Genomic DNA, 13,083 nt, shown 5'->3' on the forward strand with positions numbered 1-13,083 from the left:
AAAAAAAAAAAAAAAAAAAAAAAAATCGTATTGTCACTGTTTGTGTACCGTTAAGTCCCTAGACATTATCCATGATTTTCTAAAAGGCACTTGAGAAATATTTTTGTGCATTCAAGAAAACAACCCTGAGGCAAACTATACTTGTGTGTTAAATGTTCCTATAGAGATTGCAAAAAGGCCAGGTGTGGTGGGCACACCTTTACTCCCAACACCCAGGAGGCAGAGGCAGTGCCAGCCTCTTCTACATAGTGAGTTCCTCGAAGCCAGGGCTATATAGAGACATCCTAGCTCAAAGAAAGCAAACAAACAAAAGAGGTTGCAAGGAATGGATAGAAGAGAAAAGGGGGCAGAAAGGTAGCAAGTGGGACAAAACAGCACTCTAGCACATAACTTCTAAATCTTCTGCCTGAAAGGCTGTGGTCAAATTATTCTCTGTGGTGTTTGTCATCTGACACATAGAAAAAGTTATCTTGCAGTTTTTCGTTTCTCAAATTTTTATTATGTTTACTTCGTGTGTGTGTGTCCCCACATGCCACAGCATGCGTGTGGAGGTAAAAAACCAAATTACAAGAATGGGTTCTCTTCTACCATGTGAATTCCAGAGACTGAACTCCGGTGGTCAGACTTGGCCGCAACTGCCTTTACCCACTGAGCCATCTCCATCTTTTTTCTCTTCACTAAAGATTTGTTTATTCATTTTATGTGTATGCGCCCTAGTGTGTGTGTGCGCTCCATCTTCAGACAGGTGCCCAAGAAAGTCAGAAGAGCGCTTTGGAGCTGCTGGAAATGCAATTACAAGAGGCTGTGACCCACTGGATGTGGCTGCTGGGAACTGAACCCAGATGCTCTGGAAGGGCAGTGAGTGCTCTTAACCCCTGAGCCACCTCTCGAGCCTGGCCACATTTCTTAGGTTTTGAGAGTGAATACTACCTGGGTATATTTTGGCTGCCTATATTCCTACTTATTTACCCATTTTCTATGAAGTTTCTGTCATTTCAGTGATTGCCAAGAGCTGGGGTTTTTTTTAGCATTTATTTACTGTGTGTATGTATGTATGTGTATGAGTAGCTGCCATCATATGTGTGAAGAGATCAAAGAAAAGAAAAAAAGGAAGTTCGTTCTTCTGCCACCAGGGGCTGCTATTGTCACAGCTGCTGCTGCAAGTTGGCACCAGCTGCATTTTAGAATGCTTTTCAAACAAAAGGCTCAAACTACAGCCGTCTTTTATCAAATTTCAAATCACAGGTATTTCAGATGGCAAACCTTGGCACAAGGCTATCAAGAGAATTTTCAAGTGCAACAAATAAGACAAGACTCCAGGGAAACTTCAAACCCTGTGAACAACCCTTCTAGGCACGGTTCCCTTCCATCATGGTCAAATACGCTATTCTAAGTCCAAGCGAGCAGATGGTTCCAGGAAAACAAGTAATAATTTTATAAACATTAAAAATGGAAACTGGGTGGGCGGTAGTGGTGTATGCCTTTAATCCCAGCACTTGGGAGGCAGAGGCAGGCAGATCGCTGTGAGTTCAAGGCCAGCCTGGTCTACAGAGTGAGTTTCAGGACAGCCAGGACTTGTTGCACAGAGAAACCCTGTCTCAAAAAAACAAAAACAAAACAAAATGTAAACTGGGAGTCAGAGAGACGGGTCAGCAGTTTAGAGCACTCATTGCTCTTACAAAGGGCCCAGGTTTGATTGCCAGCACCCACACAGATGGATTCCAGCCACCTTACTGTGACCCAGCCCCACAGGTTCCAACACCCTCTTCTGACCTCCACAGGCACTGAACATATGTGTTGTACATACATGCATGCTGGCAAAACACTCACATATGTAAAAATAAATAAATCCTTTTAAAGTGTAGAGGATTAAAGAGATGGCTCAGTGGTTTAGAGCATTTGCTGTTCTTGCAGAGGACCCAGGTTCAATTCCCAGCACCCTCATGGTGGTTCACAACCATCTGTCATTACAGTCCCAGGGGAATCCAGTGCCCTCTTCTGACCTCCATGGGCACTGAGCATACAAGCGGTGCACGCAGATACACACACGCGGGAGAAATACATATAAAATAAAGTGAATGCTTAAAAATATGAACTGATTGGGGCTGGTGAGGTGCCTCAGCAGATAAAGGTGTTTGCCAACAAACAATATGACCTGAGTGGGAAAGAACTGACTCCACAGAGTTGCTTTCTGACTTCCACACACATGCAGGACATGCAAGCCGCCCCTCCTCGTCACACACATATGCACACAAAAATAATACCTGTAATGTGAACTGACAGAGGGCAGATTCAAGGACCCTGTGGTTTTGCAGTAAACTCTCCCTGCCTGGTCTCATCTCCGCCTTTTCCAACTCTGCCTTAATACCGCTTCTTCTTCTCTCAGCAGTTTGTGCTAGCCATTCGACTAAGCTGCAGAGGATACAGAGATAAACGGTCTTGTCTTTAAAGCATATATTTTTGTAAGAGAAAAATTACACGCAAAGAAATTAATTCGAGTACAATGCCCTTAGGTTCTTTACTAATTAGTGCCTAGAAGTAGAGACTAATGAGCTCAGCTTGTGCAGGTTATGGACACAGTGAAATGCTGTCTCCACGTGGAGGTGTGAAACAGTAACATTGAGGCTATTGTAAGTAGCATTGCAAGAGTGGTGATCTAGGGTAATCATCTGAAAGATGGACGAGGACTAGGTAATGTATACATTCAGAAATCTATGTAATGCCAGTTTTTATACTTGGCCAATAAGAAGGAACAAAATCCTCTGGTCATCTTGGGTTCTTGGATAGAACTTTTTTTTTTTTTTTTTAAGACAGGGTTTCTCTGGGTATCCCTGGCTGTCCTGGAACTCACTCTGAAGACCAAGTAAGTCTCAGAGATTCACCTGCCTCTGCCTCCCAAGTGGGTCACCAGGTGAGCTTTGGAAACAACTTTGTGACAAAGACAGATAAATGAAGAAAAACATAAATTTAAGTTTTACAAGACATAGAAGACTTCAGGAGAAAATGAAGAACAAAAAAAATAGTTTGCTAAATGCTAACTAGACAAATTGTAAATTTCAAAAAAGCGATGCATGACAAAGGGGTTTGAGCTAAGGCCTTTTAAGAAGATAAGGATGACTTTAACAAGGTTTGTTTGTTCAGACTTCACTCAGCTTCCGGGTTCCTTGTCTCTGCATCTCTTCCTGAAGGCATATTGAAGGCCCCTTTCCTACAACACTTCTGGCTCCTGCTTTCAGGGTCTGGAGACATCAGAGGGCCTGTGTTGGTTACTTTTCTGTTGCTGTGCTAAAACGCCGTGACCAAGGCAATTTATAGAGCCAAGGGTTTTGTTTGTTTGTTTTTGTTTTTGAGGGGGAAAGGATATGGTTCCAGAGGGCCAAGAGTCCATCACTGGCACTGCAGGGAAGCTTGGCCACAGTCGGGCACAGCGGCAGGAACGAACAGCGGAGAGCTCACATCTCAACCTGAAAACTGGAAGCGGGACTGCAAACTGGGAATGGCTCGGTAGCTTTCAAAACAAACTCCGCCCCTAGTGACATATTCACTCCAGCAAGGCTACACCCCTTAAGCTTTTCCAATCAGAGCTACCAGCTGGGGACCAAGCATCCAAATATCTAAAACTATGGGAGACATATAGTTCAAACCAGTAGCAGTAACTCTTCCCCTCATATTACAGCAGTCGTTTCAACAACCTTAGAATTTGTGTGCTGCAAGGGGTAAACTGGTCTTTGGAAAAGATGTCTCCACTAGGGGCAGGCTTGAACACTTCATCTCTTAGTCCTAACAGCCTGAATGCATGTAACAGCTCCATGAAACAATTCTTCTTTAACCTACTGCGGGCATCTGGCACCTTACTGGCTCTTAACAATTAATTGTGAGCTAATAGTGAGTATCACCTATATGAACTGCTATAGTCAGTCACTATAGGTAAGTGGCAGCGTACCTAAAAATGGAGTTCTGGCTCTGGACTGGCTTTTATTTGGGATTCAGCTTCATCATCCACGAAGACAATGGCACCCATTTCGTGGGACTATGATGAGGATTAGTTAAGGTAAAGGGTGTGAAGACGTCTCACTTTGTTTTTTTTTAAATATTTATTTGTTTGTTTATTTGTTTATACAGTAGTCTCAGTATTTTATCTGCATGTGTGCCTGCAGGCCAGAAGAGGGCACCAGATCTCATTACAGATGGCTGTGAGCCACCAATGTGGTTGACGGGAATTGAACTCAGGACCTTTAGGAAGAGCAGGCAGTGCTCTTAACCACTGAGCTCTCTCTCCAGCCCAGACGTCTCACTTTGTTTAGCAATTAACTGCTAATCGGTTATTAGATGTTTATATTCCGTATGTTTGCCGGGCGATGGTGGTGCACGCCTTTAATCCCAGCACTCGGGAGGCAGAGGCAGGCGGATCTCTGTGAGTTCGAGACCAGCCTGGTCTACAGAGCTAGTTCCAGGACAGGCTCCAAAGCCACAGAGAAACCCTGTCTCGAAAAACCAAAAAATAAAATAAAAATAAAAAAAAATAAAATATATTCCGTATGTTTACGGGTTTGGCAGGAAGTCCCCACAACTATTAAGATTCGGTGCCATTTATTTAACCAGTGTATGTATATCCCTAGGTAGCCAAAATGAATACAAAACAAAAGGGGAGAATCTACCCATTGCAAATCTCTCCTCCAATACCTTTACAAAGTGAATAAACTAGGAATAAAATTTAGATTTAGACGTCACGAAAAAGCCGACTGCACCACACCCACTCCGGAACAAAGCCAGGGCTGTCATGGCCTCGTGAACACGATCAGCATCCATCAGCGGAGGATGGTAAGAGACAGCAAGTCCCAACCACGCCTATAAATCCTCCCGCTCCCTCGCAGCGCCCCGCACCCGGCGCGCCGCGGACAGCCTCTTACGTCACGCCTGAGCCAGGAGCGGCGAAGGCCCCTTTCTCGGCTTCCGCCTCCTCTGCCGGCGTCGCTTTCTGGAAGGTTCGTGCAGGAGGAGGCGGCGGCCAGAGACCGTTACTCCGCAGCGGGCCGGAATCCGTGTCCATCGGTCCTCCTGACCCCGCGCCCACGTCGCCAAGGTCGCCATGCCGGAGAACGTAGCTCCCAGAAGCGGGGCGCTCGCCGCGGGGCCGGGCAGCCGCGGGAAAGGCGCCTACCAGGACCGCGACAAGCCGGCCCAGATCCGCTTCAGCAACATCTCGGCGGCCAAAGGTATCGCCCCCCTGGCGGCCGTGCGGGCCCGGGGTACGGGGCGCGTTCCGTTCTTTGCGGGTGTTCCGCCCTGGGGGGCGCCTCTTTGTGCCGAGCGCGCCCGCCCGCGAGCGTGGAGGCCTTTGGACACGCCCCGTCGTGGGTCTGGGTGCCCCATAGTTTTCTCCCGCGGGCTTGTGCGGTGTGTGTCACGTGGGTGCGGAGAGCAGCAGCCTAAAAGCCGAGGGCTGGGGCGGTGAGCTTGAGATCTGACGCTTCCGAAGGAAAGCGTGGCTGTTTGTAAGGCCTAGTGGTAGACGGCGTAGTGTTTTTTTTTTTCTTTTGACCATAGTCTATGAAGATGCAACTTAAATGGGCTTTGCTTGGCTCGGTGGTACTGTTTGGACAGTAATGTAAGTTGGAGCGCTATCACGGAGCGCAGGGTGAAAACCAGACAGACCTGAGTTTTAGTCTCTGTGTCTTGTTGTTTTATGCTTTTTTAACATTCTGAACCAAAGTAGCTCCCTTACTGCAAATTTCGGGGAAGATAGCTTTCTGTAGATGTAAGGATTTGGAGAAACAGCTGAAACAGAAGGAAAGTGGAAGGAAAATTATGACCAGAGCCTTAGAGGGCCTTGCCTGGGTATGTCTGGAATGTAGTTGTTTGGGTTGGAGGAAAAAGGCATGGTGTGAGAAGTGAAATTGCAAAGGTCCTTACCTTGAAGGACCTGGGATCCTGGAAAACGTGTGGCTTTATTTCCAGTACCACCCTAAGTGGGGTGAGGTCACAGGTCATTTGTCGGGTTGTTGGGAAGAGGAAATGGGAGGTGTGTAAAGTATACCTCGCAGGCTTTGCAAGTCACCAGCCCCGCTGTAAGAAGAGCGTGCGGGAGGATAAAAGGAAGTCAGTTTGATCAGATGGGCGCTTGCAAGTTTGGAGAGAATACCTAAGACCTGGAAATCGAGTTCAGTAATTACTGAAGTAGTACTAAGTGGAATCTTTGAGATGTTGAAAAATAAAGTCTAGGGCCATCTGAGTGCTGTGAGGAAACACCGATGCCCAACACTAATTGGGGGGGGGGTTATTTGGTCGGAACTCAATTGGCAGGAACCTAGAGGCAGGAGCTGATGCAGAGACCTTGAAGGAGTGCCAACCCACTTTCTCGGGACCACCTCCAGGAAATGGTCCCATCCACAGTGAATTTGGCCCTCCTCCATCAATCACTAATTCAGAGCATTTCCTACAAGCTTGCCTGCAGCCCAGTCTTAATTGTCATTTTCTCAATTGAGGTTCCCTCTGAGATGTCTTTAACTGTGTCAGGTTGACAGAAACTGTCCGACACTGTCACCTTTCAAAGGCGAGGTACACCAAAAAATTCAAACAGGACAAACGAAGCCATGCACTTAGGAAGGTGGGGGTCACCCAAATTGCCTGTAAACCTAACTAGTTATTTCAAAGAGCCAAGGGCAAACTAGTTTTTCCAAAACAAAACCCTAGGAAGTGAGAAAGGCTTCTACAGCTTGAGTTTAGTTCTGGGCACTAGTTTGTTTTGGTGTTATCTAGTTAACTATCCCCCTTGTCCTCGAATAAAGAGAATAATACCTGCTAATGATGAGGAAAATTGCACAGACACAAAATACTGGTAGTTCAGTGTGAATCATTTAACAGTCTCTGTCTTGTACTTAACTTGTGCTACAGATTAACCTTCTAGAAATGTAAAGTCTGAAATACTGTATTTCTTTCGGTAGTGAGTATCTTGAAGCTGGTCCACTAAGGTCACCTGAAACTGATACTGACTGCTAGACCAAAGTCATGAAATACATGATACATATTACCACAAATACTCCCTATTTTCTGTTAAATTCTTTACTCTTTACCTGATACAGGCAAAAGCATACTAGTTGTGGAGTACAGAAAATTTATTAGACTACAAATGTATTTCCAGTAGATTATATTCTTGCGGGAGAGAAGGCAGATGAGTGAGTTGTGTACTGTTAGGCCGTCTGACTGTTCCCTTGTTGCTTGTCCTGTTTTGTTTGTTTTTTTTTTTTATTTATTATGGACACACTATTCTGTTTTGCATATATGTCTGTAGGCCAGAAGAGGACACCAGACCTCATTACAGATGGTTGTGAGCCACCATGTGGTTGCTGGGAATCGAACTCGGGTCTTTTGGAAGAGCATGCAATGCTCTTAACCACTGAGCCATCTCTCCAGCCCTTGCTTGTCCTGTTTTAACCAATAAAGGAAATAAAACTCTCAGAACATAAGACTAGATTGTGCCAGTTTGAATCTCACAGGCATAGGCATAACACATGTGAAGTGTTCTAGTTTATACCATAATCTGTAGGACAGATTTGAAACAAAGCACTTGGCTCTTTTAAGTCTTGGTTTCTGTTTTTCTTCTATTTAACAGCGGTTGCTGATGCCATTAGGACAAGCCTTGGACCTAAAGGAATGGACAAAATGGTATGAATAAATAAATAAGTTATTCTTGAGAGCTCCTGTTTGCATTCTGAGGTCTGATGAAAGTTTGTGCTGTCTGGGGCTGGCAAATATGGTAGTGCGCTTGCCTATATGGAGCAAGGTGGAACCCTTACATGTGCTGCCCCCTCTCCCTCAAACCCCTTCAAAGTGTTAGAATTCATTAAAAGGAGAGATTGCTTAGATAGCATTTAACTATATAGTTTAGTTCCTTTTGAGTTGTTTGTTATTTGAGTCAGTCTTAAATATCTGAGACTGTCTTTGATCCTTCAAGTGTAGGCATCACAGGCTTGTACCGCCATGTTTGGCTCTTTATTTATTCCTTTATTTTGAAGCCTGAACTTAATCCTTCTGTTTCAGCACCCAGGTACTAGGATTACAAGTATGAACTGCCATGCCCCATTCAACTTTTCAGGTTGTTATTGCCCCACCCCACCCCTCATGGTCCTGTAGCCCCCTCCCAGCCACCTTTCTTCTAGTCCTTGGACCCAAACTTCTTTTTCTTAATTGACTGGCAGTATAAAACAGATACAGTGTAATAACTTTGGATTGATGTATCCTCAAATTTAAGAGGCAGATCTGACACCTTTGAGCACTGCCCTCAGATGTATACATGCGCACTCACACACACACTTAACAATAAAGTAACCAGACAGAGCTAGTTACTTTTTTGCAAAAGTTGGGTAGAAACTGAATGTTTTTATATTGTTATACTAATCAAAGAATTTAAGATTAGGCAATAGGTATACATTAACTTGTTTGTAATAATAGTAAATGGAATAGTGCTTGTAGAGTACTGGATTAAATTTCTCAAAAACAAATCTTCTAGATTCAAGATGGAAAAGGTGATGTGACCATTACAAATGATGGCGCCACCATTCTGAAACAAATGCAGGTACTGCACCCAGCAGCCAGAATGGTAAGTGTAAATAAGTAGTTTGTTTTTTGAGACAGATGTTCACTGTATAGCTCAGGCTACCCTTGAACTTGGCAGCAGTTCAGCTTCATCCTCCGGAGTACTGCAGTTATAGGCACGGGCATGTGCTATCTGGTTAAACTGTATTTGTATAATATTTAATGGAGTTGAAATGTATGCTATTTAAACAGGGATTTTTTGTTTGGTTTTTTTTTTGTTTGTTTGTTTGGGTTTTGGGCGTTTTTTTGTTTGTCTGTTTGGTTGGTTTTTTGAGACAGGATTTCTCTGTAGCTTTGGAGCCTGTCCTGGCACTAGCTCTGTAGACCAGGCTGGTCTCGAACTCACAGAGATCCACCTGCCTCTGCCTCCCAAGTGCTGGGATTAAAGGCGTCCACCGCCCCGCAAGAATTTTTTATCTTTACTAAAAATATGCATTTTTAAGATACTGTTTTTTGAGTATGAGGTGTCCTATAAGAGAACTAATTTTGTTTGCTTATTCTGTGCTGTATATTGAACCCATGGCATTGTAGATGCTCACCAAACACTATACTACTGAGCTACATCCACAGTTCCTAGAATATAAAATCATTTTAGTCACATCAAATCATGTTAGTTTTCACTGGTGTTTTTTAAAAAAATAATAATTCAAGAGTCACAATTAGCCTTACGGCAAGAAGTTGTGTTTGCTATAATGTACTTTAAGAATTGCTGTCTGTTAAAACATACTGTTGGCACAGCAATGAGTTTCTGTAATCTTAAGTGCTCTGGATGTGAGGCAGGAGGATCATTAGAGCCTGGTAGAGACAACATAGAACCCTGCTTCAGAAAAGGTCCCTTACTTAAACGTGACTTGTAAATGGGTAAGATCGTGCTTACTGTGGTCACTTGAGAAAAACTTGGCAAAGGTGTTTATGTTCCCACATGGAATGACTTCATATGTTCTCCATCTATGAGATACCTATGAGACCTTACTGCATTTTTTTAAGAAAGGGTATCTTTTTAGCCTAGACTAGTCCTAGAACTGGCTGTGTAGCAAAGGAAAGCATTGAACTTGATCCACCTTCTAGGTCTTGGAATTAAATGTGCACCACCACACCTTCGTTATACTGGTTTGGGGCTCAAACCCAGGGCTTCAGGGGTTTTAGGCAAGCACTCTTCCAACTGAGCCACATCACAGGCCCTAAGTATTGATGCTTTTGGATAGGACTTTAAAGAGAATTTTCTGAGAACTTCTCTGTACAATCCACAATCTAAACTAGAGACCATTATAAGAATAATTTTGTATACCACAGTTTGTCTTTAAATGAAGCCCAAAGTAAACTAAAAATCAAATGTCAGGAATGTATTAAATTTTGTAATTCTGTGTTAGTGACATTGGTGTGATGGTTTGAGTTAGATGTTGCTGGGTTCTCGTTTCTCAGCATCTTGGCATGTTCTGTTTATATAGCTGGTGGAGCTGTCTAAGGCTCAAGACATAGAAGCGGGGGATGGCACCACATCGGTTGTCATCATTGCTGGCTCTCTCTTAGACTCCTGTACCAAGCTTCTGCAGAAAGGTATGTAGAATATGCTTGCTTACTAAGAATGACAGTTTTTTTAAAAGGCAAAATGCATAAAAGCCATGTTATTAAGTAATGTGGATTTTAATATTTAAAGTACTACTTTTATCAAGAATTTTTACTTTGCTTTTGATTTGCAAGACTTTATAGAAATAGAGTTCTGCTTTTCAGAAATCAATGATAGTAGTATTACTAGTCTAAGGCTTACAAAGATGTCTTAGATGAGACAATAGAACTCTTACTTTGATAAGTAGTGTTTAATCATAGTAACAACTCTCTGGTCACCCTGCTTTAATTTTACATAAAAATGTATTGATCTATTTCAAGTAGAACAGGTAGGTTAACTGCTGTCCATAACCAGCAATTATTTAGCCATTCTCTTTACAATTGAATTATAAATTAGTTTGAATGAAAAATATTTGGAGCCTCGTAGTATAGTGTAGTAGTTTTATATTTGCCTAGTGTGCTGGAGGCCCTGGGGTCAACCTGAGGAAAAAGGAGGAAGGGGAAGTTTTAAATTACTTTGACATTTTAATGAGTAAAACATTTTAAAATATGACATGGTAGTTTGTCATAATTAACTTGGTTCATAAATGACAGGTATCCATCCAACCATCATTTCTGAATCATTCCAAAAAGCTTTGGAAAAGGGTCTTGAAATCCTTACTGACATGTCTCGACCTGTGCAGCTGAGCGACAGAGAAACTTTGTTAAATAGCGCAACCACTTCTTTGAATTCAAAGGTGAGACTACCACTAAGGGACAATTAAATTACAGCTAATGGTGTCTTATGGTATTGTCATGAATGATGTATCTAACATTGCCTCAAGAACAACTGGGTGGGGCTGGAGAGATGGCTCAGAGTTAAGAACACTGGCTGCTCTTCAGAGATTCTGAGTTCAATTCCCACCAACCACATGGTGGCTCAAAGCCATCCGTAATGAGATCTGGTTCCCTCTTCTGGGTTGCAGATGTACAGAACACTGTATGCATAATACATCAAAAAAAAACTGGGTCATAATAGTTTCTATAACTGAATTGGTTTTAAGATTGAGGTAAAATGATCAATAATGCTAACAAAAGAATTAGAAGATTCTCTGGGCAGTTAATCTGGTGCCTTTAATCTTAGCACTTGGGAGGCAGAGACAGGTGAATCTTTGTGAGTTCAAGGCCAGCCTAGTCTCTGTTGGTTTTTTCGAGACAGGGTTTCTCTGTGGCTTTGGAGCCTGTCCTGGAACTAGCTCTGTAGACCAGGCTGGTCTTAAACTCACAAAGATCCGCCTGCCTCTGCCTCCCGAGTGCTGGGATTAAAGGCGTGCGCCACCACCGCCTGGCTCATTTTAACACTTTTTGATAAAGCTAAGTCCTAGGCTTTGAAATGCTATTGGGAACTTCCCATCTGCAAATCAAAGGCTGCCATATTTGAACTCAACATGGATTGCCCATCCATAATAGCCAGCTCTTTATGTGTGTGCTACTTTTTATCTATAAAATTTAAAATAGTGATGAAACAAAATTTGGGGGAAATTTCAGGTGAAATAATAAATTTAAAAGTCGGGGCTGAAGAGAAATTCATACACATAATTTTTTAAGTTTATAAGCAAGGATTTTAATAAAATCTTTTCATGTTACCATCTGCTCTATCATTGTTTCTCCAAGTACAGTTCAGTTTTTTGCATTCATTTCCTCTAGTTATAAATCTAAATGATACATAGAACATAGTAAAAACAGTGTCTTTTTTTAAAGAAATTATTTGTATTTTAAGTACATCGGTGTTTTGCCTGCATGTATGTCTAGGTGAAGACATTGGATCGCTTGAAGCAGGATTTAGAGCCAGTTGTGAACTGCCATGTGGGTGCTAGGAATTGAACCATTCCTTTGTAAGAGTTGCCAGTGCTCCTAACTCAGCCATCTCTTCAGCTGTGGTGGGGGGCATCTTTAACCATTAGTCTCTGGGTACCTTCTAGCTACCATATCCAAATAGGTGGTAACAAGCCCTTGCAAATCCAAGATTGTTTGGTTGTTTTGTCTTTTTAATTACTGTGTCTCTGAAAGTAACTTTCTGTTTTAAATCTAGGTTGTGTCTCAGTATTCAAGTCTACTCTCTCCAATGAGTGTCAATGCGGTGATGAAAGTGATTGACCCAGCCACGGCTACCAGTGTAGATCTTAGAGATATTAAAATAGTGAAGAAGCTTGGGTAAGCATCTCTAATTTCAATTCCAGTGTTACCCAAACCAGATTACTTTCAAGGAAGAACTGGATGTGGTGGTTTAGACATAGAATACCTGTGTTCAGGTCAGCCTGGTATAATATAGTGAGTGCCACATCAGTCTGAGCTAGAGTGAGGTTCTGTCTCAGAACTCTTAAAAACAAAGCACAACAAATAGATCCTTAGGCTGATCACCTTCCTGGACCAGTGGATATAACATGGGTGAAAAATAACTTCTCTAAGAATAGAAATTAGGAAACATGTGCTGGCTTGAACTTTTTTGGTATGGTAATCTCAAGGGTTTGCGTTTACTTCTGTATGGTGGTGTGGAAGTGTATTCTGGGAATGGGCTCTGAGAATGAAACGGAAGCACTTTTCATTGCTCTGATTATTTTTCATAGGGGGACAATAGATGACTGTGAGCTGGTGGAAGGGCTCGTTCTCACCCAGAAAGTGGCAAATTCTGGCATCTCAAGAGTTGAGAAGGCCAAAATTGGTCTTATTCAGTTTTGCTTATCTGCTCCTAAAACAGATGTAAGTACAATCCAAGTTGGTTCCTGTTGTAACTTCTTAATAAGATATGTTCTTAAAGATAAAAATTGAAAATACTGTATTAGTGATGAAGGTTTCTCTGTAGCTTTGGGGCCTGTCCTGGAACTAGCTCTTGTAGACCAGGCTGGTCTCGAACTCACAGAGATCCGCCTGCCTCTGCCTCCC

The 13,083-nt window shown here is 42.7% G+C and overlaps 1 protein-coding gene across 1 annotated transcript in view; it reads left to right on the top strand.

Moving 5' to 3' along the window:
• The first annotated feature begins 4,993 nt into the window (after positions 1-4,993).
• Positions 4,994-13,083, top strand: part of Cct4 (chaperonin containing TCP1 subunit 4) — a 12,722-nt gene continuing 4,632 nt past the window's right edge. The window contains exons 1-7 of the mRNA XM_005366471.3: positions 4,994-5,216; positions 7,613-7,665; positions 8,510-8,599; positions 10,044-10,152; positions 10,756-10,898; positions 12,233-12,354; positions 12,768-12,900. Coding sequence (XP_005366528.1) covers positions 5,090-5,216; positions 7,613-7,665; positions 8,510-8,599; positions 10,044-10,152; positions 10,756-10,898; positions 12,233-12,354; positions 12,768-12,900 — 777 coding nt within the window. The 5' untranslated portion in view covers positions 4,994-5,089. The remainder of the gene's footprint in view (positions 5,217-7,612; positions 7,666-8,509; positions 8,600-10,043; positions 10,153-10,755; positions 10,899-12,232; positions 12,355-12,767; positions 12,901-13,083) is intronic.

The sequence above is a fragment of the Microtus ochrogaster genome, unplaced genomic scaffold (genome assembly GCF_000317375.1).
Source record: "Microtus ochrogaster isolate Prairie Vole_2 unplaced genomic scaffold, MicOch1.0 UNK9, whole genome shotgun sequence".
Lineage (NCBI taxonomy): Eukaryota > Metazoa > Chordata > Mammalia > Rodentia > Cricetidae > Microtus > Microtus ochrogaster.